This window comes from Carcharodon carcharias, chromosome 12 (genome assembly GCF_017639515.1).
Source record: "Carcharodon carcharias isolate sCarCar2 chromosome 12, sCarCar2.pri, whole genome shotgun sequence".
NCBI classification, from domain to species: domain Eukaryota; kingdom Metazoa; phylum Chordata; class Chondrichthyes; order Lamniformes; family Lamnidae; genus Carcharodon; species Carcharodon carcharias.
The window spans coordinates 115,595,888-115,623,885 of record NC_054478.1 but is presented as its reverse complement, the minus strand read 5'-3'; the positions used below and the strand labels follow the sequence as shown (position 1 = coordinate 115,623,885).

Genomic DNA, 27,998 nt, shown 5'->3' with positions numbered 1-27,998 from the left:
CTGAACAACACGATAAAGATCAATTGCTTCTTGAACCAGTATCACGCGTGCAGTTCAGGGCGGGAATGCCTCGTTCACAACGGTGGACCCTCCCACATATTACATTGGTGTGCCAACATCAAACGAGCAAGGGGAATTTGCGAACCTCTGTCCCGAATACAAGGCCCCAGGCACTTGGCTGTAACTCTGGGACGGACAGTCGAGTCCGTTCACATCAACGGCACAGGAGAGTGCTCGGCGAGCTGTGGAGGGTAATAGCAATGCTGCTGTTGGCTAGCCCCCTGTCCGGCCAAGTGCAAGCTGAAAAACATAATTCCGTCGTTCCGCGACCCGCCTGTTCCGTGCAACCGTTGGGCGTAGCAGACATCGAGCGGCATCCGACGGTGCCTGAAGCAAATCGGCTTGACTTAAGGGAGAAGTCGGAATAAAATGGTACCTTGCCTGATTTTATTACCTGATCCAAAATTCAGGAAAATCCAAAGTCCGACATGGGGTCTCGGTCCTGACCTTGCCAGATTTTAGACACCAAGCTGTAAATGACTTGGATACTGCATTACAGAGTAACGTTTTGCAATGAAGCCGAACTTGGAGTTGTAGCAAATAGTGAACATGAAACTAGTGTATGGACATATGCTAGCAGAACAGGCAAAGAGGCGGCTGATGGAATTTAATACAGATAAGTGTGGGGTGATGCACTTTGTCAGAAGTGATAGGGAGAGGAAATGTAGACTTAATGGCACAATCTAAACAGAGGTCAGGGTTGGAGAGAACTGGGCTTGCACGTGCATATATCTTTAAAGGTGGCAGGACGCATTCAAAGAATAGTTAAAGCTTATGGGGTCTAATTTGAATGGGGTTTTTGATGAGGCAACAGAGAAGGTTGATGAAAGTAATGTAATTGATGTGGTGCACATTAACTTGCAAAAGGCATTTGACGAAGTGTCACACAACAGGCTTGTCAGCAAAGTTAAAGGCCATGGAATAAAAGGAATAGTGACGCCATGGATCCAAAGTTGGCTGAATGACAGGAAACAAAGAATAGCATTGCACAGTTGTTTTTCAGACTGGAAGATGGTAGATAGTGTGGTCCCCAAAGGGCAGCCTTACTGCTTTACTTGATCTGTATTAATGACCCAGACCTGGGTGTGCAACACACAATTTAAGACTTTGCAAGTGACAAAAAAACTTGGAAGAATTGACTGAGAGGTGGATAGTGATAGACTTCAAGAGGACATAGCAGGCTGGTGGAATGGGCAGACCCATGGCAGATGAAATTTAATGCAGACAAGTGTGAATTGATGTCTTTGCATTGGAAGAATGAAGAAAGCCAATACAAAGTAAAGGATACAATGCTAAAAGTGGTGAAGAACAGAGGGACTTGGGAGTATATGTACACAAATTGCTGAAGGTGACATGGCGGGTTCAGAAAGATGTTAATAAGGCATACAAGATCCTGGACTTTATAAATAGAGGCAAAGAGTACAGAAACAAATAGATTTTGGTGAATCTTTATAAATCGCTAGTTCAGCCTCAACTAGAGTATTGTGTCCAATTTTGGGCAGCACACTTTAGGAATTGGAGATGATGCAGAAAAGATTTACGAGAATGGTTCCAGGGATGAGAGATTTCAGTTACATAGATTGGAGAAGATGGCACTGTATTTCTTAGAGAAGAGATGATTGCGAGGAGATTTGATGGAGGTGTTCCAAATCATGAGGGATCCGGGTAGAGTAGATTTAAAGAAATTGTTCCCAATTGCAGAAGAATCAAGAAAGAACACCCATGTCAGGTGATTGTCTAAAGAGCCAGAAGTGAAATGAGGAAAAATGTATTTACACAGCGAATGGTTATGATCTGGAATGCAGTGCCTGAGATTGTGATGGAGGCAAATTTGATCAAAAGACAATTAATTAAATGATTATCTGAAGAGAAAAGATTTGCAAGGCTACAGGGAAAAGGCAGATAACTGAGCTGCTCTTGCAGAGAGTGAGCACAGACACAATAGACCAAATGGCTGCCTTCTGTGCTTTAACCATTCTATGATTGGATGATCTTATTGCTCATTTGGGTCTAGAATGATCAGTTTACACCTCTGTAACCTGTACACAACTCATGCACTAAAGGGCCTTGTTTATTCTGTATGAGGCTAGGTTTTAAGAACTCACTTTACAAATAAAGGTTTCAAATTAATACTGTATCTGAATAGATTAAAGAATAGATTTATGTTCTGCCACTTCCCTCTTTTCAAAAGGACTCTAACATGTGAATTTAACAGCTCATTTGTGAAGATGATGTATTATGAACTAATTGTGCTGCCATGCCTGTATCCACCAGTGTACATTTCACTCTACCATCAATGGGGTATATTTTTCTATATCCCATCTCCACATCCTTCTCTCCAATGCAAAAAGCTATTTCATCCTGCAATTTAAAGATCCTATGAATCCTAACAATAAGCATTCCTTAACAGTGATGAAACTTTTACTGCTTCCATTCATATTTGACTCTGAGTGAAGGAATACTTACAGCAAAAGTAAGGGCTTGTGATGCCTCGTGCATATTTCTGATAAGTTAAGGGTTCAACCATAGAATGAAAGGTGATTGCACATGTTAAAAAAGGCCTATTACCGTGCATTGTTACAAGTTCAGGTTTTTTCCTCTTACCTTAGTTAGCCCCATTGAACTCATCAAACCTCCTTCACCATTGCATTGCTGTGTGGGTTTATTGGCAATGACACTAACTGCCAAGGCTACTTCCTTTCATTGTACTTACACCAATATTTTGTTTGGTCTCCTTCCTTTGTTCCCTTTAAATACAGTTCCACCTGTTCGTGGCTGCCAAAAAAGACTGAGCTCCTGTTATATACCACGCATCTTAGAAATGGGCGAACCATTGATGGAAATGGTAGGAAGGGGCAGCTGACATCAGAGCGGCATTTAAATGTTGTTTGCATAGAGTGGACAATCTTTGGGTGGTATTTCTGGCTGCTGTTTTCACCTTCTGTGAAGAAAATTTATGAATATTGCTTTTTATAGAAGTTATTCATGGGATGTGGGCATTGCTGGCTGGGCCAGCATTTATTACCCATCCCTAATTACCCTTGAGACGGTGGTGGTGAGCTGTCTTCTTGAAATACTACAGGCCATGTGATGTAGGTACACCCACAGTGCTGTTAGGAAGGGAGTTGCAGGATTTTGACCTAGCAACAGTGAAGGAATGGTGATATATTTCCAACTATTGCAAGTGGGTAGGATTTTGTGTAATGCCACCAAATTTCCCTTTCCCTCTCCAATGTATAATCATAAACATTTACAATGTGTTATGATTATATATGCCTTGCAAGAGTAAAAAACATTTATGTTGTCATCTTCCCTCCTACTTTATTTCTCTTATGTGTCTTCCCAAGATTTCCATAATTTTCTTTGATTTGCGGCATGAGGTCAGGAAAATGTACCATGTACCAAAATGTGCCTTTAGCTGTGTAATATTACCTGTAACCAAGGCCACCTCCTTTCATTGTATTTGGACCAAATTTTTGTTTGGTCTCCTTCAGTCCCATGTGGCTGACCTGCCATTCAGTATGGGCCTCTTTCCTCTTTATTAAGAAATAAAACAAATAATGTGAATAATGTGACCCAGGTAACAATAAGCATTCCTTAACAGTGATGAAACTTTTACTGCTTCCATTCATATTTGACTCTGAGTGAAGGAATACTTACAGCAAAAGTAAGGGCTTGTGATGCCTCGTGCATATTTCTGATAAGTTAAGGGTTCAACCATAGAATGAAAGGTGATTGCACATGTTAAAAAAGGCCTATTACCGTGCATTGTTACAAGTTCAGGTTTTTTCCTCTTACCTTAGTTAGCCCCATTGAACTCATCAAACCTCCTTCACCATTGCATTGCTGTGTGGGTTTATTGGCAATGACACTAACTGCCAAGGCTACTTCCTTTCATTGTACTTACACCAATATTTTGTTTGGTCTCCTTCCTTTGTTGCCATATGACTGCTTGCTCTCTTCCCTTATTTGAACCAAAAGAATTTCTATGGAGGGGTCTGAAAACATGGGAACTCTTAGATTCATTACTTCCTAATGCTGCATCAATGCCCTGGCCATTCAGATTGCTGCAGCCAGTAAAGTATTACCCTCTCCTCCAAGAGCAAGCGCCTGTTAGACAATCTAATCACTCACAGCCTGCCCCAAATATGATAATGAACCTGAGGAACCAAAATAGGATTTGATCATAGTATGGTCTCATCGGCAGATGGATGTTATGCTGTAAAGAACATATATTTTTATTTCTGTTAGACTGTTATGAAGAACATATCTTTTATTTCTGTTGGACTGTGGATTAAAATGACAATGGCTGCAGTTTGAAAGGCATATCTACTGGAACAGTGTGAAGTATTTATACAATGTTGCTGTCCTTGCACAGAGTGTGCTATGAAAGACAGGATGGTGCTGAAGAGGAGTCTGATCTAATTGGGAACTGCCTGGCAACAACATTTTTAATTGGTTCCTGACCAGGTGACCAGGTTTGTGTGATAGCAGTGCAGCAGAGAGACATTTCTAGCCTGAAAAGAGAAAAGACCTAAAACCTCATTCTGCATGTGTAAAATTCTAGTAATTCTACAATAATAGCTAGCTTTTTTCCCCTCATATCTCTATAATCTGCTCTCTCTGAAAAGCCCCTGTTAAGAGGAAAAAGGAAAAATCATGGTTAGAGACATTGAAAAGCAAGTGCTCATCCAGTGAAATAAAGACTGAAAGTGCTGAGAAGACCCCCCTTGAGTTATCAGCAAAGAATTGAAAAGAGTTTGGAAGACATCGATCAAAATCAATTCATTAAATCCTGTACTTTGGAATTAGTTCTATTTATCCCATCCGTAAAATCCATGTTTTTGTGTGTCTTATATCTGTATAGGGATTTAAGAAGGGGTAGAGTTTAGCTTGTAGAATTAGAAATTAGCAGTTCGTATTTCTTTGTTTTGCCACTGGTTAAAGACAATGTATTCAATAAACAGTTATTTACTTATTAAGTTTATAAACCTGGTATTCTGTTACCCTAAATTAAACAGTTAGGTGGTTTGAACTTTTCACATTTGTCATGGTTCGGGGAGCACTGGGACTTGACATTGCAGCGCATTATCCCCAGTGAGTCTTGACAATGCATGGTACACTTCTGGAAATAAAAATACTGCAGAGCAAAATCTTGTCTAAGTCTGTGATCACTTACACAATCTACCCAACTGTGTCATAACTCCACCATACAACTATCAACTTTGGCTTTGTAACCCACTTTTTTACAGATCAAACAACCATGCTACATTGTTTGGGTATAGTGGCAGAAAAGGAAAAATAACATGGATGGCGAGACCCTCACCAGATTCCTGATGTCAGATGTTTCCATGCAGACGGTCCTAGCGGACAACATGGCTGCCTGCTTCTGGACAACCACCACATTAAAATAATGGTGAGTGTGGGTCTCAATGACTGCTGACCCCAGGAGCACCAGGAGATGGATAAAGGTACTGCCTTGACCAGGAGTAGCACAACCTCTATTGTCAAGGTTGGAGGGAAAGGGGCTTGTGCTGGACGTTGTTGCAGCTGGTGATCCACAGTTTGGTAAGAATTTCTTATTTAAATTGAAAGGAAATTCTTTGGAGCACTTCTGCCCCCTTCTAGACATCTTCCTACTTGAGGCATTGCAGCATCTGAGCTCTCTCCATGTGGGAGGATTTCACTACCTAGCATATTTAATAAGCATCACCACACAAAAGTTGTTTATAGACAGCATGTAAGGATTAGAGCAGCAGGGTTAAATTATGAGGCAAAATGATAAAAACTAGGGTTCTATTGCCTGGAATTAAGATATGATTGAAGTTTTCAAGATATTAAGGGGAACAGGTTAGGTGGATGGAGAATTTTGATTGGTTAGATGTGACAACTTTTGACCCAGAAGCAATATCGTAAGATAAATTTGTAATTTCATCAAAATGTCCGGGCACCTGTAATTGTTTTCAAGAATGCTTGAAAATAACTTTTAAGAGTTTGCACCAATTGTAAAGGGATCAATTGTAATTTCCTTGGATAATAAGAAATACTGGTCCATGTGACCCTTGATCTGAAAGGAACTTATAACTTCCTGCCTATTGGTAAGATAATAAAAAAACATGTGGCTAGACGTAGAGAAGACAGACAAAGAAGCTAAAGCTACTAAAGAACAATGGACAGCTGCAACATAGAGGAGAACAGAGAAGGCACAGTTAGGAGCTGTGTGTGTGTGATACAGTTAAACAGGACAGAAAATTGAAGTCAGGGTTAGAGCATAGATTATGAATTGGACAGTTCTATGGCTATGCTTCAGTTTAGCCACAGCCAACCAGACTGTTTAATATTCAAGAGATGACACCTCCAACACTCCCTCAGTAGTGCACTGGAGTGCCAGTCTTGATTTTTGTGTTCAAATCCTGGAGCAGATTTTGTCATTGAGGCAAGAGTGCTACCAACTGAGCCACAACTGAAAACAACAGTACTTAGCTCAAAAAGGAATCACCTTTATCTAGAGAATCCCCATCACCAATGTACAAGTATTGAAGGATTGATCCCTATGTTTTACATTTATTTTGCTGCTCATTTTAGTTGAATCTCTTAATTGTTACCACATGGCAGTAAACTCCTGAATGGTATCACATAGTCTTCCCTCATGTTTACTCTTCACATGTCAACACCAGATAGTGACTCATGCATGACTTTCATCTTAATGACTCCTTACCCTGCTGTGTTTCAGTCACAGAGTATGAGAGGACTAGACCAAGAACGGCCAGCTGGAGCACAGGGTGGTGCATTTTCATTGTTGATACCATCCACTTCTATAGGACCTGGAAGAAACAGGAATATTGTTAATATAAAAATTCCAATTTTTGTCAAAAAGCCACCATTTTGTTTATTTTGTTATAAATGATTATTATGGGGACGTAAAGATCAGTAGTCAGTAACCGATCAAATAAAGAATTTTGATGGAACTTCTCTTGGAGAGTGATGCGAATGTGGAACTCTCTGTCACATAGAGTAGTTGAAGCAGAAAGCATTGATGAATTTAAGGGTAGGCTTGATGCATACACAAGGGAGAAGGGAATAGAAGAACATGGAAACAAGTAAATAGAGTTGAAGGAGATTTGTGCGGAGTATAAGCATAGCCATTGACCTTCTGGGCCTCACTCACTTTAACCTATCCCTCCCCTGACTTTGCAGCACACCTTTCTTTCAGGTCTAACCCTAACATTGCTAAGCCTGTCAGCAGGTTTACTGAACAGACCTTCAGCTTGCAGAGGCTGAACACCAAATCTCCACACCTCTTCAACTTTCTACCTGAGCATAAGGCCATAATCTTATGATCTTGAGAAAACAAGAATGCATAATGAGGCTTGGCTGAGAGTCCAATCTTCCATAAAGGCTCTCTTTATTGAAACAGGTGCACAAAAAAAATTACTTGATTGATAGATTTGCAAGCTATTTTTCAGTTTATCTATTTTGTTGCTCGCTTGGTGTTTATTTACACAAGATAAAGAGGTATCTAGTGCTTATTGTTTCTGCTGTTGATGCGTTAAAGGTCTAGTTGATTGACACCTTTATAGGGTTATTGTAGCAGTTTTTTAAAGAAGGTTATGAATGGCTGTTTTTTAGTGCATTCCATTCATGCCTTTGTTACTATAGGATTCATTAGTTTGGTGTAGAGTGTATTCTAGGTGAATGGGTATGGAAGTGGTATAAAACAAAAACAGAAGTACCTGCAAAACTCAGCAGGTCTGGCAGCATTGGCGGAGAAGAAAAGATTTGATGTTTCGAGTCCTCATGACCCTTCAACAGAACTGAGTGAATATTAGGAGAGGGGTGAAATATAAGCTGGTTTAAGGTGGGGGGAGTGTGGTTGTAGGGACAAGCAAGCAATGATAGGAGCAGATAATCAAAAGATGTCACAGACAGAAGAACAAAGAGGTGTTGAAGGTGGTGATATTATCTAAATGAAGGTGCTAATTAACAATGGACGGCAGGACGTTCAAGGTACAGCTCTGGGGGGGATGGGGTGGAAAGCCTAACAGGGCATAAAAGATATAGATTTAAAAATAATGGAAATAGGTGGAAAAAGAAAAATCTATATAAATTATTGGAAAAAACAAAAGGAAGGGGAAAGAAACGGAAAGGGGGTGGGGATGGAGGAGGGAGTTCAAAATCTAAAGTTGTTGAATTCAATATTCAGTCCGGAAGGCTGTAAAGTGCCTAGTCGGAAGATGAGGTGCTGTTCCTCCAGTTTGCATTGGGCTTCACTGGAACAATGCAGCAAGCCAAGGACAGACATGTGGGCAAGAGAGCAGGGTGGAGTGTTAAAATGGCATGCGACAGGGAGGTTTGGGTCTTTCTTGCGGAAAGACTGCAGGTGTTCTGCAAAGCCCAGTTTACGGTTGGTCTGTCCAATGTAGAGACCGCATTGGGAGCAATGAATGCAGTAGACTAAGTTGGGGGAAATGCAAGTGAAATGCTGCTTCACTTGAAAGGAGTGTTTGGGCCCTTGGACGGTGAGGAGAGTGAAAGTGAAGGGGCAGGTGTTACATCTTTTGCGTGGGCATGGGGATGTGCCATAGGTGGAGGTTGAGGATTAGGGGGTGATGGAGGAGTGGACCAGGGTGTCCCAGAGGGAACGATCCCTATGGAATGCTGCCAGGGAGGTGAAGGGAAGATGTGTTTGGTGGTGGCATCATGCTGGAGTTGGCGGAAATGGCGGAGGATGCTCCTTTGAATGTGGAGGCTGGTGGGGTGATAGATGAGGACACGGGGGATGCTATCATGTTTCTGGGAGGGAGGAGAAGGCGTGAGGGCAGATGCACGGGAGATGGGCTGGACACGGTTGAGGGCCCTGTCAATGACCGTGGGTGGAAAACCTCGGTTAAGGAAGAAGGAGGACATGTCAGAGGAACTGCTTTTGAAGGTAGCATCATCAGAACAGATGCGATGGAGGCGAAGGAATTGAGAGAATGGGATGGAGTCCTTACAGGAAGCGGGGTGTGAGGAGCTGTAGTCGAGGTAGCTGTGGGAGTCGGTAGGCTTGTAATGGATATTGTTGGACAGTCTATCACCAAAAATTGAGACAGAGAGGTCAAGGAAGGAAAGGGAAGTGTCAGAGATAGACTATGTGAAAATGATGGAGGGGTGGAGATTGGAAGCAAAATTAATAAATTTTTCCAGGTCCCGACGAGAGCATGAAGCAGCACCGAAGTAATCATCGATGTACCGGAGAAAGAGTTGTGGGAGGGGGCCGGAGTAGGACTGGAACAAGGAATGTTCCACATACCCCATAAAGAGACAGGCATATCTGGGGACCATGCGGGTACCCATAGCCACACCTGTTATTTGGAAGAAGTGAGAGGAGTTAAAGGAGAAATTGTTCAGTGTGAGAACAAATTCAGCCAGACGGAGGAGAGTAGTGGTGGATGTGGATTGTTCGGGCCTCTGTTCGAGGAAGAAGCTAAGGGCCTTCAGACCATCCTGATGGGGGATGGAGGAGTAGAGGGATTGGACGTCCATTATGAAGAGGAAGCGGTTGGGGCCAGGGAACTGGAAATTGTTGATGTGATGTAAGGTGTCAGAGGAATCACGGATATAGGTGGGAAGGGACTGGACAAGGGGAGAGACAAGGGAGTCAAGATAACGAGAAATGAATTCCGTGGGGCAGGAGCAAGCTGACATGATCGGTCTGCCGGGACAGTCCTGTTTGTGGATTTTGGGTAGGAGGTAGAAGCGGGCCGTCCAAGGTTGGGTGACTATCAGGTTGGAAGCTGTGGGAGGAAGATCTCCAGAGGAGATGAGGTCAGTGACAGTCCTTGAAACAATGGCTTGATGTTCAGTGGTGGGGTCATGGTCCAGGGAGAGGTAGGAGGAAGTGTCTGCTCATTGACGCTCAGCCTGCGCGAGGTAGAGGTCAGTGCGCCAGACAACAGCACCACCCTTGTCAGTGAGTTTGATGACAATGTTGGGGCTGGACCTGAGGGAACAAAGTGCAGTAAGTTCAGAGAGAGACAGATTAGAATGAGTGAGAGGAGCAGAGAAATTGAGATGACTAATGTCATGCCGACAGTTCTCAATGAAAAGACAAAGAGAAGGTAAGAATCCAGAGGGAGGGGTCCAGGTGGAGGGAGAATATTGGAGCTGGGTGAAAGGATCCGTTGAACTGGGAGAGGACTCCTGCCCAAAGAAGTGAGCACGGAGACGAAGACGGCAGAAGAAGAGTTCAGCATCGTGCCGAGCCCAAAATTCATTGAGATGAGGGCGTAAGGGTATGAAACTAAGTCCTTTGCTGAGCACTGAACGTTCAACATTGGAGAGGGGAAGGTCAGGGGGTATAGTGAATACATGGCTGGGGCTGGGATTGGAAGAAAGGGTGGGGACGGAGGGACAGGCAGGGGTGGAGGGTCCGAGATGGGTGTTGGTGTCGATGAGTTGTTGGAGCTTGCGTTCCTTAGCACTTGAGAGAAAGAGAAAAAGTTTCTTGTTGAGGCGTCGGATGAGACGAAGAATAAAATGAAACTGGGGGCACGTGCAGCTTTGAAAAAGGGTGCAGCGGTGCTGCTAGAGGGAGAGGTTGAGCGTGTTCATGTGGCGGCGCGTGGCACTGAGTGTGGATTTCAGAATGTGACGGGAACAGCAGTCCGAGAAACGTTTTATGTCCCAGAGATATCTGTAATCCTTGGTGGGTTCGAAACGAGGGATGGAATTTCAGTTGAAATCCACGTTGGATAAGTCAGAGACAGAAACAGTCCCAGAGAAAGGAGATATGGCTGTGAAAACGGGTTTTAGTAAACACCTTGTCAAACACCCCCCTGCACTTCTCTACCCCCAGCCACCACCCCACCACCCCCACCTGAAACCAGTTTATATTTCACCCCTTTCCTAATATTCACTCAGTTCTGTTGAACGTTCACGAGGTCTCGAAACATCAACTCTTTTCTTCTCCGCCAATGCTGCCAGACCTGCTGAGATTTTCCAGGTAATTCTGTTTTTGTTTTGGATTTCTAGCACCTGCAGTTTTTTGTTTTTAACTCTGTGTTTAATTGACTGCCACTTCTCTTCAAGAAATGCCTACCTTGAAGAAGTACTGCTTCTCTCTCGGACAAGATTTCCATATCTCTATTTTGCCTTGTTCACCTTCATTGCTTTCCATTTCTCTCCTGGTGTTTGACAAGGTGTTTACGATGCTGAACTCTTCTTCTGCCGTCTTCGTCTCCGGGCACTTCCTCCTACCTCTCCCTGGACCATGACCCCACCACTGAACATCAAGCCATTGTTTCCAAGGCTGTCACTGACCTCATCTCCTGTAGAGATCTTCCTCCCACAGCTTCCAACCTGATAGTCGCCCAACCTCGGATGGCCCGCTTCTACCTCCTACCCAAGATCCACAAACAGAACTGCCCCGGCAGACCGATCGTGTCAACCTGCTCCTGCCCCATGGAACTCATTTCACGTTATCTTGACTCCCTTCTCTCTCCCCTTGTCCAGTCCCTTCCCACCTACATCCGTGATTCCTCTGACACCTGACGTCACATCAACAATTTCCAGTTCCCTGGCCCCAACCGCTTCCTTTTCACCATGGACGTCCAATCCCTCTACTCCTCCATCCCCCATCCAGGATGGTCTGAGGGCGCTTAGCTTCTTCCTCGAACAGAGGCCCGAACAATCCCCATCCACCACTACTCTCCTCCGTCTGGCTGAACTTGTTCTCACACTGAACAATTTCTTCTTTAACTCCTCTAACTTCCTCCAATTAAAAGGTGTGGCTGTGGGTTCCCGCATGGGCCCCAGCTATGCCTGTTTCTTTATGGGGTATGTGAAACATTCTGTGTTCCAGTCCTACTCCGGCCCCTCCCACAACTCTTTCTTGGGTACATCGATGATTACTTTGGTGCTGCTTCATGCTCTCATCGGGACCTGGAAAAATTTATTAATTTTGCTTCCAATCTCCACCCCTCCATCATTTTCACATGGGCCATCTCCGACACTTCCCTTCCCTTCCTTGACCTCTCTGATTCAATTTCTGGTGATAGACTGTCCTCCAATATCCATTGCAAGCCTACCGACTCCCACAGCTACCTCGACTACAGCTCGTCACACCCCGCTTCCTGTAAGGACTCCATCCTATTATCTCAGTTCCTTCGCCTCCGTCGCATCTGTTCCAATGATGCTCCTTCAAAAACAGTTCCTCTGACATGTCCTCCTTCTTCCTTAACCGAGGTTTTCCACCCACAGTCGTTGACAGGGCCCTCAACTGTGTCCAGCCCATTTCCCGCGCATCTGCCCTCACGCCTTCTCCTCCCTCCCAGAAACATGATAGGGTCCTCCTTGTCCTCACTTATCACACCACCAGCCTCTGTATTCAAAGGATCATCCTCCGCCATTTCTGCCCACTCCAGCATGATGCCACCACCAAACACATCTTCCCTTCGTCCCCTTGGCGGCATTCCATAGGGATCGTTCCCTCCGGGTCACCCTGGTCCACTCCTCCGTCACCCCCTACTCCTCAACCCCCACCTATGGCACCTCCCCATGCCCATGCAAAAGATGCAACACTTGCCCCTTCACTTCCTCTCTCCTCACCGTCCAAGGGCCCAAACACTCCTTTCAATTGAAGCAGCATTTCACTTGCATTTCCCTCAACTTAGTCTATTGCATTCGTTGCTCCCAACGCGGTCTCCTCTACATTGGAGAGACCAAACGTAAGGCGGGCGACCTCTTTGCAGACCACCTGCGGTCTGTCCGCAAGAAAGACCCAAACCTCCCTGTCGCTTGCCATTTTAACATTCCACCCTGCTCTCTTGCCCACGTGTCTGTCCTTGGCTTGCTGCATTGTTCCAGTGAAGCCCAATGCAAACTGGAGGAACAGCATCTCATCTTCCAACTACGCACTTTGCAGCCTTCCAGACTGAATATTGAAATCAACAACTTTAGATCTTGAACTCCCTCCTCCATCCTCACCCCCTTTCCGTTTCTTCCCCCTTCCTTTTGTTTTTTCCAATAATTTATATAGATTTTTCTTTTCCTACCTTTTTCCATAATTTTAAAATCTATATCTTTTATGCCCTGTTAGGCTTTCCACCCCATCCCCCCAGAGCTGTACTTTGAACCTCCTGCCATCCATTCTTATTTAGCACCTTCGTTTAGATAATATCACCACCTTCAACACCTCTTTGTTCTTCTGTCTGTGACATCTTTTGATTATCTGCTCCTATCACTGCTTGCCACCCCCCCAACTTCCCTCCCCCACCCCACCTTAAACCAGCTTATATTTCACCCCTCTCCTAATATTCACTCAGTTCTGTTGAAGGGTCATGAGGACTCGAAACGTCAACTCTTCTCCGCCGATGCTGCCAGACCTGCTGAGTTTTTCCAGGTAATTCTGTTTTTGTTTTGGATTTGCAGCATCCGCAGTTTTTTGTTTTTATTTATGGAAGTGGTATATGTTGGCATGGAGGCTGTGAGGGGCCATTGGGGGTGGTTGCGGGCCATGGGTTGGCATGATTTGGCATGGATGGGGCATGGGGAGTAGGTGGGGAGGTGAGGGCAAGAAGGCCCAATATTTAACAAATCGACTGGGACAAAGGGCTGAATTTTTACTGAGTCAGCATGACTCTGGAGCCCTTTAAAATGGTGGGCAGGTCCTGATTCTGGGATTCACAACTCCATTCCTGGTCTGTCTGCATTTTGGGTGTGCCTTTAAAGGGTGCAGGCTGATTCAGGTCAAAAGACTCCATCCTGCTCTCTCGATCTGGCTGGCTCCAGTGTGGGAATAGGTATGAACTACTCCATGATTTTGATGGAGCCTGGCCAAGTTTTTAAAGAGTTGTGGTTCATGGCCCCCTCAGAAGAGCTGCGAACCCTAGACTGCATGAGGCGACTTTTTAAAATGTGACTTCAAAAGGTTGTCCTCATGCCCCTATGCCAAGCTAAGGCTAGCCCCTCCCCCCCACCCAATAGCCCTTCATGTCTCCTCTATGCCAAGCTGTTGCAGTCCACCCATCCATGCCCCATGGACCCTCATGCCCCCTAAGCCAAGTTATGACATTCCACATATTCCCCAATGATCCCCCCATGCTCCCTGTGCTAGGTTATGACAGTCCATCCACCCCCATGGCCACTCATGACCCCTATGCCAAGCTATGGCAGTCCACACACCCTCCAATGACCCCTCATGTTCCCCTATGCAAAGGTATTGCACTTCACTCATCCTCATGCCCCCTTTGCCAAGCTATGACACTCCACCCACTGCCCCCATGCCAAGCTATGGCACTGCAATACCCATTGGTTCTATACAGTTGGTCAATGAACCCTATAGTGACATAGCGTAAAGTAACAAAATGCTTTAAAGAAGCCATTCATTAATTACTTCCCACTATGATTAAAATATAGTGATTTCACTACAGGTCAATACAAATGTTAACCATCAAGACCCTTTAATGTATCAGTAACAGAAACACAAGCCTTTGAAATCACTTAACCTTGTGTAAACAAACATTGTGAAATTGACAGCAGAGATCAGAGAGCCTATTAATCAAGCAATGTTCCCTGGGGCTCAGGTGTTTCAACAAAAGTAATGGATTTCTGGGCTCTCAGCCACACATCATTATGTATGCATTGCAATTGTCTGATTCCAGGGAGATGATAAGGCTTCCTGACCCACTACATTAAAAAAAGCATTGACAGTTAACCAAGTGGACAGCCGACAGTACCATTGCTGTCCTACTCATCCAAATTCAGAAACAGCTTCCAAAGGAAAATACAGGACAAAGTCAAAGTGACTCCTGCAAACATTGAATGTTCCAGGAGAGGTTAATTATAGAGGATAGATTTAAACTGTGAATGCAGAGTCAGAATACTGACAAGTACCATATATACTCAAGTAATAGTTTATCTTGTGTAAAAGTTGACCCCAATTTTTGGCCAAAAATTTCTTAATTTTTCTTATACCTCTTCATTAAAACTTGCAAATTATTCATTAAAGCTGTACTTTCCTTCCTTTCCCCTAATACTCGAGCAACATTGAAAGCGCAGGCCCAGCCGAAGCTCTCACTTCCTCTCCTGGGCTGGGGGGTGTTGGGGAAAGTCCCTGAAGTGGGAAGCACAGCCTGATGAAATCATATCAGGGCTCAAGTTTGATGCCTCAGTGAGATTTTGATGGGAGAACCACCTCCATACACCTAACACCAGATAAACGCAGTAAAAGTGGATCAGTCCAGAACCAGGTGCCATGCTCCCTGAAAAGTCGTGAGCTCCACACCAGTTCAAAGTTCATGGGCTGGAGAAATTAATCTTCACAGACTAATTAAACCCTGGCACTGTGTTTGGAAGCAAAGATTAATTCCACAGTTTAAGGCTGTTCATAGACATGTACCGAAATGATGAGTGTACCAACTGGGTGTTTCCGTATGTCTCAGCTATGGCTTCCCCATTACCTTTTAGTTGAAAGTAAGCCCCTTGACAATAACACCTGTATAAAAGTCAACTCCCTAACTTTTTGCCTAAAAAATGGGTGTCAGAAATTCAACATATGGTAACCGACAGCACTCTACTACATCGAGCTTATCAGAGAGATAATGACCTAGAGATCTGAGTTTGCAGGGAGTGAGCCCTGCAGGTGAATGGTGAAGCCTAAAGTGGCCTTGATATTGGGCCTTGCATCTATAGTGTCAATAAGCTGTAGAGAGCAACAAGCAACTTGCAGGCATAATCCAATGGAAGATCAAGTCATTGCTGCTGTCACAGCAGCACTCAGGTAAGTGAGGATGGAGTCACCAAGAAGGGTGTTTGGGATGGGAGATAGCACTGGCAGTTGGTATCCATCAAGGTGAATGGTGATGGTCACTGGGAGGATTAATGTCTATTGAAGGGGCAAGGTAGGAGTGACTGGGGTGCATCAGAGGGGGAAGCAGTGAAAATTGGGAGGGGATTGGTGTCTATCAGGGGAGCAGCGGTGATTAGGGTGTAAGAAACCAGTGTACAGCAGTAGCCTATATTCTTTGAATACTCCACAGCATAATTTGATAGAATTTCACATTATGTTTGAAAGTGAGGTTGTTCAATCTGAAACCAGGGTGTTAAATTTAAACAAAGGAAATTATGAAGGTACAAGAGGCAAAATGGCTGAGGTGGATTCAGAAAATAGATTAAAAGGTATGATGGTACATAGGCAAGGGATAGTCTTTGAATAATTATTACATAGTTTAGTGGGGGGGGAAGGGAAGGGTAAAACTCCAAGAAGTATGACTAATGGGAAACAAAGCAGCAGGTTAGCATGTGGGAGGGGGGGTGGGGGGGTGGATTCAACTTCATGGAAAATTATGAAAAAACTGAAAAGAAAGGAGAGCCCAGGAGAGAGGCAATTAGAGGCTCCAGAACACAAAATGTGATAGAGTGTTTGGAAAGGACTAGGAATCTAACTTCAAGCACATCAGATAAAGGGATGACAATGAGAAAGGGGACGGGAAATACAGGACTGAAGGTGTTGTATCTGAAAGCACGCGGTATACGAAATAAGGTAAATGAGCTTGTGGCGCACATTGAAATTGGCAGGTATGATGTGGTGGGCATCACACATGGTGTGGGAGAAATGGCTGCAAAGGGATCAGGACTGGGAGCTAAATATATCCAAGGATATACATCCTATCGAAAAGATAGGCAGGTTGGCAGAGGGGGTGGGGTTGCTTTGTTAGTAAGAAATGAAATTAAATCGACAGCAAGAAACAACGTAGGGTCAGATGATATAGAATTTGTGTGGGTAAAGTTGAGGACCTCTAAAGGTAAAAAATCCATAATGGGAGTTATGTACAGGCCTCCGAACAGTAGTCAGGATGTGGGGCACAAGATACACCAGGAGATAGAAAAGATGTGTAAGAAAGGCAAGGTTACAGTGATCATGGGGGATTTCAATATGCAGGTAGCCTGGGAAAATTAGGTTGATAGTGGATCCCAAGAAAAAGAATTTGTGGAATGTCTACGAGCTGGCTTTTTGGAGCAGCTTGTGGTGGAGCCCACTAGGGAACAGGCAATTCTAGATTTAGTGATGTGTAATGAGGCAGATTTGACAAGGGAGCTTAAGGTGAAGGAACCCTTAGGAGGAAGTGACCATAATATAATAGAATTTACCCTGCAATTTGAGAGGAAAAAGCTGGAATCAGATGTAATGGTATTACAATTGAATAAAGGCAACTACAGAGGCATGAGGGAGGAGCTGGCCAGAATTGACTGGGAGATGAGCCTAGCAGGAAAGACAGTGGAACAGCAATGGCAGGAGTTTCTGGGAGTAATTTGGGAGACACAGCAAAAATTCATCCCTAGGAAGAAGAAGCATACTAAAGGAAGGATGAGGCAACCATGGCTCACAAGGGAAGTCAGGGACAGCATAAAAGCTAAAGAGAAAGCATACAATGTGGCGAAGAGCAGTGGGAAGCTAGGGGATTGGGAAGCCTACAAAGACCAACAGAGGACAACTAAAAAAGAAATAAGGAGGGAGAAGATTAAATATGAGGGTAAACTAGCCAGTAATATAAAAAAAGATTGCAAGAGTTTTTTTTAGATATATAAAAGGTAAGAGAGAGGCAAAAGTGAACATTGGGCTGCTAGAAAATGAAGCTGGAGAAGTAGTAATGAGGAAAAATAAATGGTGGAGAAACTGAATAGGTACTTTGTGCCAGTCTTCACAGTGGAAGACATGAGTAACATCCCCAAAGTTCAAGAGAGTTGGGGGGCAGAGGTGAGTATGGTGACCATTACCAAGGAGAAGGTGGTAGGAAAACTGAAAGGTCTGAAAGTGGATAAATCACCTGGACCAGATGGATTACATCCCAGAGTTCTGAAGGAAATAGCTGAAGAGATAGTGGAGGCATTAGTGGTGATCTTTCAGGAATCACTGGAGTCAGGGAGGGTCCCAGAGGACTGGAAAATCGCTAGTGTAAACCCCTTGTTTAAGAAGGGAGTGAGGCAAAAGACGGGAAATTACAGGCCGATTAGCCTGACCTCAGTCATTGGTAAGATTTTAGAGTCCATTATTAAGAAAGAGATTTCAGAATACTTGGAAGTGCATGGTAAAATAGGGCAAAGTCAGCATAGTTTCATCAAGGGGAGATCATGCCTGACAAATCTGTTAGAAATCTTTGAGGAGGTAACGAGTAGGTTAGATAAAGGAGAGCCAATGGATGTTATCTACTTGGACTTCCAGAAGGCCTTTGACAAGGTGCCGCACAGGAGGCTGCTCAGTAAGATAAGAGCCCATGGTGTTACAGGCAAGGTACTAGCATGGATAGAAAATTGGCTGTCTGGCAGGAGGCAGAGAGTGGGGATAAGGGGGTCCTTCTCAGGATGGCGGCCAGTTACTAGTGGAGATCCGCAGGGGTCAGTATTCGGACCACAACTTTTCACTTTATACATTAACAATCTAGATGAAGGAACTGAGGGCATTCTGGCTAAGTTTGTAGATGATACAAAGATAAGTGGAGGGACAGGTAGTATTGAGGAGGCAGTGAGGCTGCAGAAGGATTTAGACAGGTTAGGAGAATGGGCAAAAGAAATGGCAGATGGAATACAACGTGGGGAAGTGTGAGGTCATGCACTTTGGGCAGAAGAATAGAGGCATAGACTATTTTCTAAATTGGGATAGAATTCAGAAATCTGGAGTGCAAAGGGACTTGGGAGTCCTAGTCCATGATTCTCTTAAGGTTAACTTGCAGGTTGAGTCGGTAGTTAGGAAGGCAAATGCAATGTTGGCATTTATTTCGAGAGGCCTAGAATATAAAAGCAGGGATGTGCTGCTGAGGCTTTATAAAGCTCTGGTCAGACCACATTTTGAATATTGTGAGCAATTTTGGGCCCCATATCTCAGGAAGGATGTGCTGGCCCTGGAGAGGGTCCAAAGGAGGTTCACGAGAATGATCCCAGGAATGAAAGGCTTAACATATGAGGAATGTTGAGGACTCTGGGTCTATACTCGATGGAATTTAGAAGGATGAGGGGGGATCTGATTGAAACTTAAAGAATACTGAAAGGCCTGGATAGAGTGGACGTGGGGAAGATGTTTCCATTAGTAGGAGAGACTAGGACCCAAGGGCACAGCCTCAGAGTAAAGGGAAGACCTTTTAGAACAGAGATGAGGAGAAACTTCTTTAGCCAGAGAGTGGTGAATCTATGGAATTCATTGCCACAGAAGGCTGTGGAGGCCAGGTCATTGAGTGTATTTAAGACTGAGATAGATATGTTCTTGATTGGTAAGGGGATCAAAGGTTACGGGGAGAAGGCGGGAGAATGGGGTTGAGAAACTTATCAATCGTGATTGAATGACAGAGCAGACTCGATGGGCCGAATGGCCTAATTTCTGATCCTATTTCTTATAGTCTTTACAGCAACTTTACCTTTCTTTAAGGCACAAAAATCCAAAAAGAAAAGTCAGTCAACTGTGGCTAATAAAGGAAGTTAAGGATTGTATAAGAGTAGAAGAAAAGACCTGTAAAGTTGCCAGAATGAGTAGTAAACCTGAATATAGCAAAGGAGGACCAAGAAATTAATAAAGAAAGGGAGAATCGAATATGAATGTAAACTAGCAAAGAACATAAAAATGGACTGTAAAAGCTTCTATAGGTATGTAAAAAGGAAATGTTTGTGGGTCCATGTGGGTCCATTACAGGCAGAATTTATAAATGCAGAGTAGGGAAATGGCAGAGAAGCCATTGTGTCTGTCTTCACTGAGGGAGCTACAAGAAATCTTCCAGAATTAGAGATCCAAGGGATGAGGGGGAATGAGGGATTGAAGGAAATTTGTCTTTTTAAGAAGGTTGTATTGGAGAAATTACTGGGACTGAAGGTTGATAAGTCCTCAGGACCTGATATTCTACATCCCAGAGTGTTGAAATAGGTAGCTATGGAGACAGTGGATGCATTAGTGATCATCTTCCAAAATTCTATAGCTTCTAGAACAGTTCCTGCAGATTGAAAGGTAGCAAATTTCACCCACTATTTCAGAATGGAGGGAGAGAGAAAATGGGTAATTACAGACCTGTTAACCTAACATCAGTGGTAGGGAAAATGCTAGAATCTATTAAAAAGGATGTGATAAATGGACACTTGGATAATAATGATCTAATTGGGCAGAGTTAACACGGATTTATCAATGGGAAATCGTGTTTGAAGAATCTGTTGGAGTTTTTTGAGGATGTTCTAACAGAATTGATAAAGGGAAGTCGGTGGGCATAACATACTTGGAGTTTCAGAAGGCTTTTGATGAAGTCCCCCACAGGAGGTTGCTTAGCAAAACTAAAGCATGTGGGATAGGAGACATTATACTGGCATAGATTAAGAATTGGTTAACAGGCAAAAAACAGAGTAGGAATAAACGGCTCATTCTCACATTAGTTGGCTGAATCTAGTGGGGTACCACAGGAATCAGGACTCGGGTCCCAGCTGTTCATAATCCATATTGTGGGGACCAAATGTTATATTTCAAAGTTCATAATTGACAAAAGCTAGGTAGGAATGTGTGTTGTGAGGAAGTTGCAAAACAGCTTCAAGAGGATTTGGACAGATTTAGTGATTGGGCAAGAACATGACAGATGGAATGTAATGTGGAAAAATATGAGATTATCCACTTTGGTAGGAGGAACAGATATGTAGTATATTTTTAAATGGTAAGAGATTGAATAGTGTAGATGTACAAAGGGACCTGGGTGTCATCGTCAAAAAGTCACTGAAGACTAATATGCAGATGTAGCAGGCAATTAGGAAGGCTAATGGTATGTTAGCCTTTATTGCAAGAGGATTTGAGTACAGGAGTAGTAAAGTCTTTTATCAATTGTATACAACCTTGGTTAGACTGCACCTAGAGTACTGTGTGTAGTTTTGGTCCCCTTACCTTAGGAAGGATATTATTGCCTTGGAGGGAGTGCAACAAAGGTTCACCGGACTTGTTCCTGGGATGGCAGGACTGTCCTATGAGGAGAGATCTGAACCGTGTCCCCAGCAGTTAGGAGGATTGGGAAAGGTGGGGGAGGTCTGAAACTGCAAAGGATTATACAGCATTGGAGCATTAAAGAGATTACACCATGCTGAGATAATAGGTGGGCTTCTACCTATGATCCCTGGCAACTCTTTTCAACTTTACGGCCAGTTAATACCAGATGACAAGAAAGTTAGGAAATGTTGTAAGGTTGTATGTTGTCTCATGCAGATTCTAGAAGCTTGTATGGTTGAACAATAACTTTATTAATAACACATATCTATATATTTATATACAGGATACAGTCCTGACTAGGTATTATCCTTTTGCCGACTACTACTGGACTCTCGTCTTCACTCTACTGCTCCCATGTGAATCTCCACATCACAGTGTGGGCAGTACTGTTGCCTCAGTCCCACATTAACCCTTACAGTCCTGAATACCCAAATGAATTTACAATAATATTTACATACTACCCTCCTGCCCCCAAGTATCTGACTTGACAGATTCAGATGGTTTGGAGGCTTTACGACTCTTCCAGATTTCTTTCTTTTCAATTTGGAGGATTGATAGTCTCAACTGCTTTGGGCTGACTGGAGTTGAAGTTGTAGTATTTGTTATTTGAATATTTGGGTTTCGACATCTAGTTCTCTCAAATATATGATAGGAGGTTCACCATGAGGAATGAGGAGAAGCTCCATCTGATTGTGCCTCCTGGGGTATGTATCAAGTAAAACTATCGTTGATCTTCATGCCTCAGGACAATGACACCTTCTCTGTCAAGGTCCCTGACCCAAACCCTGCCACCTCTGTTATCCGGAGCAGGTTTCAAGTACCATGCCTCCCATTTTAAGTAGAGGGTTGTCACTGTCTGTAGGACTGTTCTTGGTACTGAACCTTCTGATAGGGCCTGACTGCCAACCCTGGGATTAATTTCTTTGGCAGACTTGGAAGTTGAGTATGAAGTATTCTGCCCATCAGCAGCTCTGATGAAGCTGATCCACATTGTAGTGGTATGTGCCTATATGTCAAAAGTGCCATCGGAAAGTTGTCATTTTTCTTCAAGAGGTTAGAATAGTACATCCACCCCTTTCTGCTTCACCATTAAATTGTAGATACCTTGGGGAACTGGTAAGGTATTGAATTCCTTAATTCCTGGCAAAATTAAATATTCATTAGCGAATTGCGGATACTACCTGGCCCAGGATGCCATGGATTGCAAAGATTTATTTCAATGACTTAATGATCGACTCTGTGGCTATTGTGTGTAAATGCTTCACTTTGATCCACCAAGAGAAAGTCAACAATGATGAGGAATGACTTGCCACTGTATGTGAACAGATCCATTCCCAAACATTCCACAGAGAGCCTGGGGATGACTGCAATGTGTTTTTATTGGCTTTTTAACCAAGTCATTGCATTTGCATTTGACTCGCAGGTTTGCCAACCAATTGACCTGAGCGGGTGTGGAGGTGACCCACATGAGTAGATTTCAGTAGAACAATTGAAAGGGATGCTGGGAAGGTGACAGTTAAAGGATGGTTGAAGTGAAGGAACAGTGGAAGTAACCGTACTCATGGATTTCAATGTGGCAAGCTGTCATTCGGTTCATAGATACTTCCCTGGACCTGATGTTGTGGTGTGGAAGGATCCACAGAGAAATATTCTCCCTACCAACAGGAGGAAGGAGCCTGCCACAGAGAGAAAGAAGGCATTGCTGGAGATTGCTGAGCAGGTTAGCATTAGGAGCGTGCTTTGACATTTCAGGATGTAGCGCAGGAAGCATTTGAATGACCTAATCAGAGGAGGAAAGATGACAACAGTGACATTGTTAACAATATCCTGCTGTCTGCAGTACCACACCCCCTCATTGCCTTCCCAAGCCTACTCCTGCACATCACTTCTTATACCTCACACATGCATCCAGCCCTCTATGCCAATCCACTTCCTCACATCTGACTACTGACACTCACCCTCACCTTAATACAATGTTATGCCTCTCCCCTATAGTCATCCATAATAAGCGTTGTTCACCCGTCCAACTCTCTTTTTTCCTTCCCTGCAGCAGAAAAGAGCACAGAACAAGAGGGAGAGGCAGTGAATTGGAGCTGATATTGACAGGTGCAGAGAAGGAGATGCTGGAGATGAGCTGAATCACAGCATGTCTGATCATCAAACATGGAGAAAGGGGGCCACCTCAGCTATCTGGTGATAAAATTAAATATTAGACATCTACATGGGTTAAACAGTCACTCATATTGACTTGACATCAGCACCTGGTGAAATATGATCATGTGCATAACAATCATTTAGCACCTTCTTACCTTGACCATTCTAATTCCTGTCTTTAATCTCCCACAGATCCATCATGCATCCATAGGAGATGCTGCAGTAGGAGACTGAAGACTCCTCTGAGAAAGCACTATCACTGTACCAAGTCAGCACGCTGGGACTACTGAGACAGGTTGTTCTTTCGGTAGGCCTGAAGAGATCATATTAGACAATGGGCTACAGTATTCTGGCAGCCCTTTTAGGAACATGTGTGCTAAATGGGGCATAAATCGTGATAGCCTGCTCACACTATCTCAGATCCAACATTCTCACCGAGTGAATGGTTGGTACCATTAAGGCATTAATCATAAAGTGTAGGGAAACTAAACAAGATCATTGCATTGCCATGCTATACTTGAGAGCAACATCTTTAGATATGGGCTTACTGTCACCAGCGGAAATCATGTTCGGAAGACAGGTTTGGACACCCTTCCCAAGCCATCCAGTTCTCATAAATACAGGAGTAAATTATTGAGAAACAAGGAATAATGAAAATGGCACATGACCATGAACTGCCTGGTCTGCACGTGGGACAGAAGATTTGGGTCATACATCTTATCCAGGGAACCTGGTCACCCGCAGTAGTATCGAGAGTTTGCAGTAAGCCTAGATTCTATGAGGTCACAACACCAAATGGGGTGATGTTAAGGAGAAACAGAAGTCAGCTAAGGGAATTGTGCAACCATATAACACCCAGCACTCCAACTGCATCTAAAACAAATCCAAATTCAGAAAGAGAAATTGTGGAAGACCACCATGAAAGCAATCAACACACCAATAACACCCAGGATGCCAACACACCTACAAGTCAACAACACTGAAGTGGTAAGTCTAGATCTCAGGAAGGTCATTACCATCATGAGATCCAGGAGGATTAGCAAGCCACCTGTACATTATATGGACCCTTAAACTCTTAAACAGAGATCTATCTTTTCTGTAAATGGTTTTCAGAATCACCCTATTGTGCATGTATTTTTACTTTAAATATATGTCATGGTAGCTTGGGAAAAAAGGAGGATGCTGTGAATAAGGGAATATGCAAATGAAAAAGTAACCAGAATGGAAAGCAACATGTGACCAGCAGCAAGCAGTGGGTAGAAGAATTGCAGTTGTGCTGTTCTTGTGAGTAATAGTTGCTTAATTCATAAATTAGATCTGTCTGCTGAGCCAACCTATAATTATTTTCAAATAAACCAAACCTATGTATAGTTTACCAGTCCTGATGTGAGATTGGTGAGTTTGTGTAAAGCAGATATAAAAATACAACAGCTTGCACACTCTGAATTCCACCAAAAAGGATTGATCAAAATCCTCCACCCTTCAGCACCCAACTAATGTGCAGTAAAGAGCTTTTTAGCTCATTGTTAGTAGGGAAGTGTGGGCAGGCCATGAGAGGGAAGGTGGTACTGGCGATCCTGTTCAAAGTGTTTCCACTTTTCACCCATTTCACTGTCCCCTCAATCACTGGCTGACATGGTGTCTCACATCCCAGTGGCTGACTCTGCCCCTGAGGAGGTGCAGGTGGAGCACCCTTTTTAGGGCCTTCACAAGTGCCAAAACCCAGAGGATGTTGGACAACAGAATCTCAGAAGTCAGAGCAGGGACCTGGGCAGCCTGCATCTACCTCTGCTGAAGCTGCAAGGTTTACACCACATGTGCACAGTAGAGAAAGGAAGAGTAAAGATTTGTACCTTCAAAAGGGTCTGCTCATGAGTGTGTTATAATGTTATACAATGTTAGATTGTTAAGTTTCTAATTTTTTGAGTTATGTAAATATTATTTGTTTGCACTATGTTTCCATCTTGCCCATTTTTGTCCGTTGCCTGGCAAATGACTTTCTCAGTTATGATGATGGCAAAGCTGAGCAAATGGGTGTCTGTGTATGGGATGACTTGTTGAATGATGGACTGTTTGATGCTGGGGAAGGGAGGAGTGAATTGGATTCAGGATGTGACTTCCAGATAGGTGCACTGGTACAACCTAACTGAATCACACCATTATGAGGGCATCCTGGGCAGCAATGTGCACCGCTGCTGTAGCCACATTACGTTCATTCCTGTTCCTCCTGCCCCTCCTCTCTTCTTCCTCTGAAGAAGTGATATCCTCTTCCTGTGCTCCTGCAGCTCCAAACCACACTGCTGTGCCCATACTATGCAGAGTTCGGTACACCACGATCATTCTCAAAACTTTGACTGGTGCATATTGAAGGGTGCATCCAGCTCTGTCCAGCACCTGAAGCATACCTTCAGCATCCTAACTGCTTGTTCAGTTACAAATCTCGTCATCACATGGCTTGGATTGCAGCGCTTCTGCATCATTGCTTGGATGCTTCGCTGATGTCTGCAGCCCCGTTTTAAGTGGATAGCTGTTATCTCCAGCTGATAAGTCTGTTCCACGGTCCATAGAGCTCAGGAATGGTGAACTGACACAGAACGAATGTATCATGGTAGTTTCCTGGGGATCATGGACACACCTGCATGATGATTTTTTTGTGGTTGCACACAAACTGTACATTAATGGAATGGAAACCCTTTGAGTCCACAAATCCTCCTGGGTGGGCCAGTGCTACCTTGACTGTCACATGTACAAAGCCAATAATGGCCTGCAAGGAGGCCTGCTAGAGACCCAAGCCTGAGCACCCACTCAGTCTGACTGGCATCACCATTGACAAGGTGCACATAAATGGCTTGCCATGGCAAGCATGGCATCAGTCACCAGTGTCATGTGTTTGGTGGCCATCTGTGATGTCTTCTACAGCCCCTACTTTGGCACCCCAATGACATTTTCCAAATGTCAAACAGGACCCCCTGCTGTGTATGCAGCTTGTCTTCCCTCAGGAAGCAGGAGCATAACAGGAGGTCAGAGTTTCATGACGTATGTATGTTGAGGAGCCAAATTCTGTTCTGCATGTACTGGGAAGTGTCTTTATTTGGAACCGTTTCCTTGCAGACAACTTGAATGGATTGAGCTGAGAGGCAAGATGTGGCTGCTGGTTCCAGCATCGATATCAACCTTCCATCTTGAGCCACCATCTCCTTCTCCACATACCTGAAGAGTACAGCACTCAGGGAGCTGCCAGTTGCCCTCCCCTCTGGCCACTCTGATTGGCCGTCCATTGACCAGTACCCACCTGCCATCCCTAATTGGATGGTGGACATGGAGACAGTCATTTAATGGAAATGGTCCCCACCTGCAAAACTGTTTTACTCAGGGAAAATTATGGCCCAAATGTGATCCAAATTAAATACCCTGAGCGTCTTGAGGTCCTGATATTTAGACATATTAAGGAAGCTGATCCTCTTGCGGGTATCACCTCTTGTGAGCCATACTACTGACCTCAGTCTCTCTCTCCTGTTTTTAGCTGCATTTTTTTTGGAACAGAAGAGGCTGAGGGGAGATTTAATTGATCTATACAAAATTATGAGGAACCTAAATAGAGTGCAATAGGAAGAAAATATTCCCCTTAACAGAGAGGTCTATAAGCAATGGGCAGAAGGATCAAAGCAGAGTTGAGGTGAGAATTTTTGACTGATTATGGTGGGGTCTTGAACTCACCACCTGAAAGGCTGCAAGAGGCAGAAAACATCATCACATTTAAGAAATACATGGATATGCACTTGAAGTGCTGTAACCTACAGGGCTACAGATCAAGAGCTGGAAAGTGGGATTAGGCTGGTTAGCTCGTTTTATGCTGGCACAAATGCACTGGGCCAAATGACTCTCTCCTGTGCCATAAATTTCCCATTTCCATGTTCCTATGTTTTTGAGAAGAGCTCCTGTCGCTGGTCCTCCTGCCGCTGGTGCTATTCATCTTGTTCCTCATCTGAGGTCCAAAATAAAGCCGTATAAGTTGCTGATCTGACGTATAACAGATGGAAATTAGAGATTAGATGCACAAGCCAACATAGTAGAAATTACTTCCAAAATAATGAAAGGACACTCAGAACAAGTATTGAGAGCACTTAGGCAAGGAACCAGGTGTTTGTGGGATTTCTTCAGCTGCCTCAATTGTTGCTGTGCACTTGCCTTGGTTTAAATGGCAGGGTGCAGAAAATCCAGGAAACCTATGCATCCACCGTTAAAGTTGAAAACCCTTGTTAAAACAGCAGTTAATTTCCTCTTAACATAATAAATTTAGCAACCCACCTATCCTGAGCGTGTTTCTTGCATGCAGCCAAACACATTGCACTTAATTGCAGTGTTCGGTTTGTTAGAGGCAGCTTCCCAATGTTCTGTCCATTTCAGCACATTTAACCACAAACGCACTCGCATATGTGGTAAGTACAGCATGCTTGTGACAGAGAAGGTGACTATTTTCTCCAAAGCTCTCCAATACTGGAGTTTTTCTTGTGTTTTTTTCTGGGCCTGTTGTGGCTTAATTGATAGCGACTAATTGCATTCTCATTGAATCGTATGGCAACTAGGATGATAGAAGGAGAATTCGATGGACATTAGTCTTTTTATGTCAGTAATTTCTATGTGCCTATGCATGTCAGTCACTGTATATACATGGGCCTCTTTAAAATTTAACCAGAAATACAGCAGTGTTGCCTCAGTGCTGGAATGGAGTGGTCGCAAGGAAATAATGAGCATTTCCCATCATTTTCAATTGAAACAAAGGAGAATTACCCCCTATGCAGTC

At 43.8% G+C, this 27,998-nt stretch overlaps 1 protein-coding gene across 2 annotated transcripts in view; it reads right to left on the bottom strand.

The window, feature by feature from the left end:
• Positions 1-27,998, bottom strand: part of LOC121284958 (collagen alpha-3(VI) chain) — a 101,503-nt gene that overhangs the window by 72,978 nt on the left and 527 nt on the right. For both annotated transcript variants that reach the window (XM_041200948.1, XM_041200949.1), the window contains exon 2: positions 6,779-6,884. In XM_041200948.1, coding sequence (XP_041056882.1) covers positions 6,779-6,869 — 91 coding nt within the window. In that variant the 5' untranslated portion in view covers positions 6,870-6,884. The remainder of the gene's footprint in view (positions 1-6,778; positions 6,885-27,998) is intronic.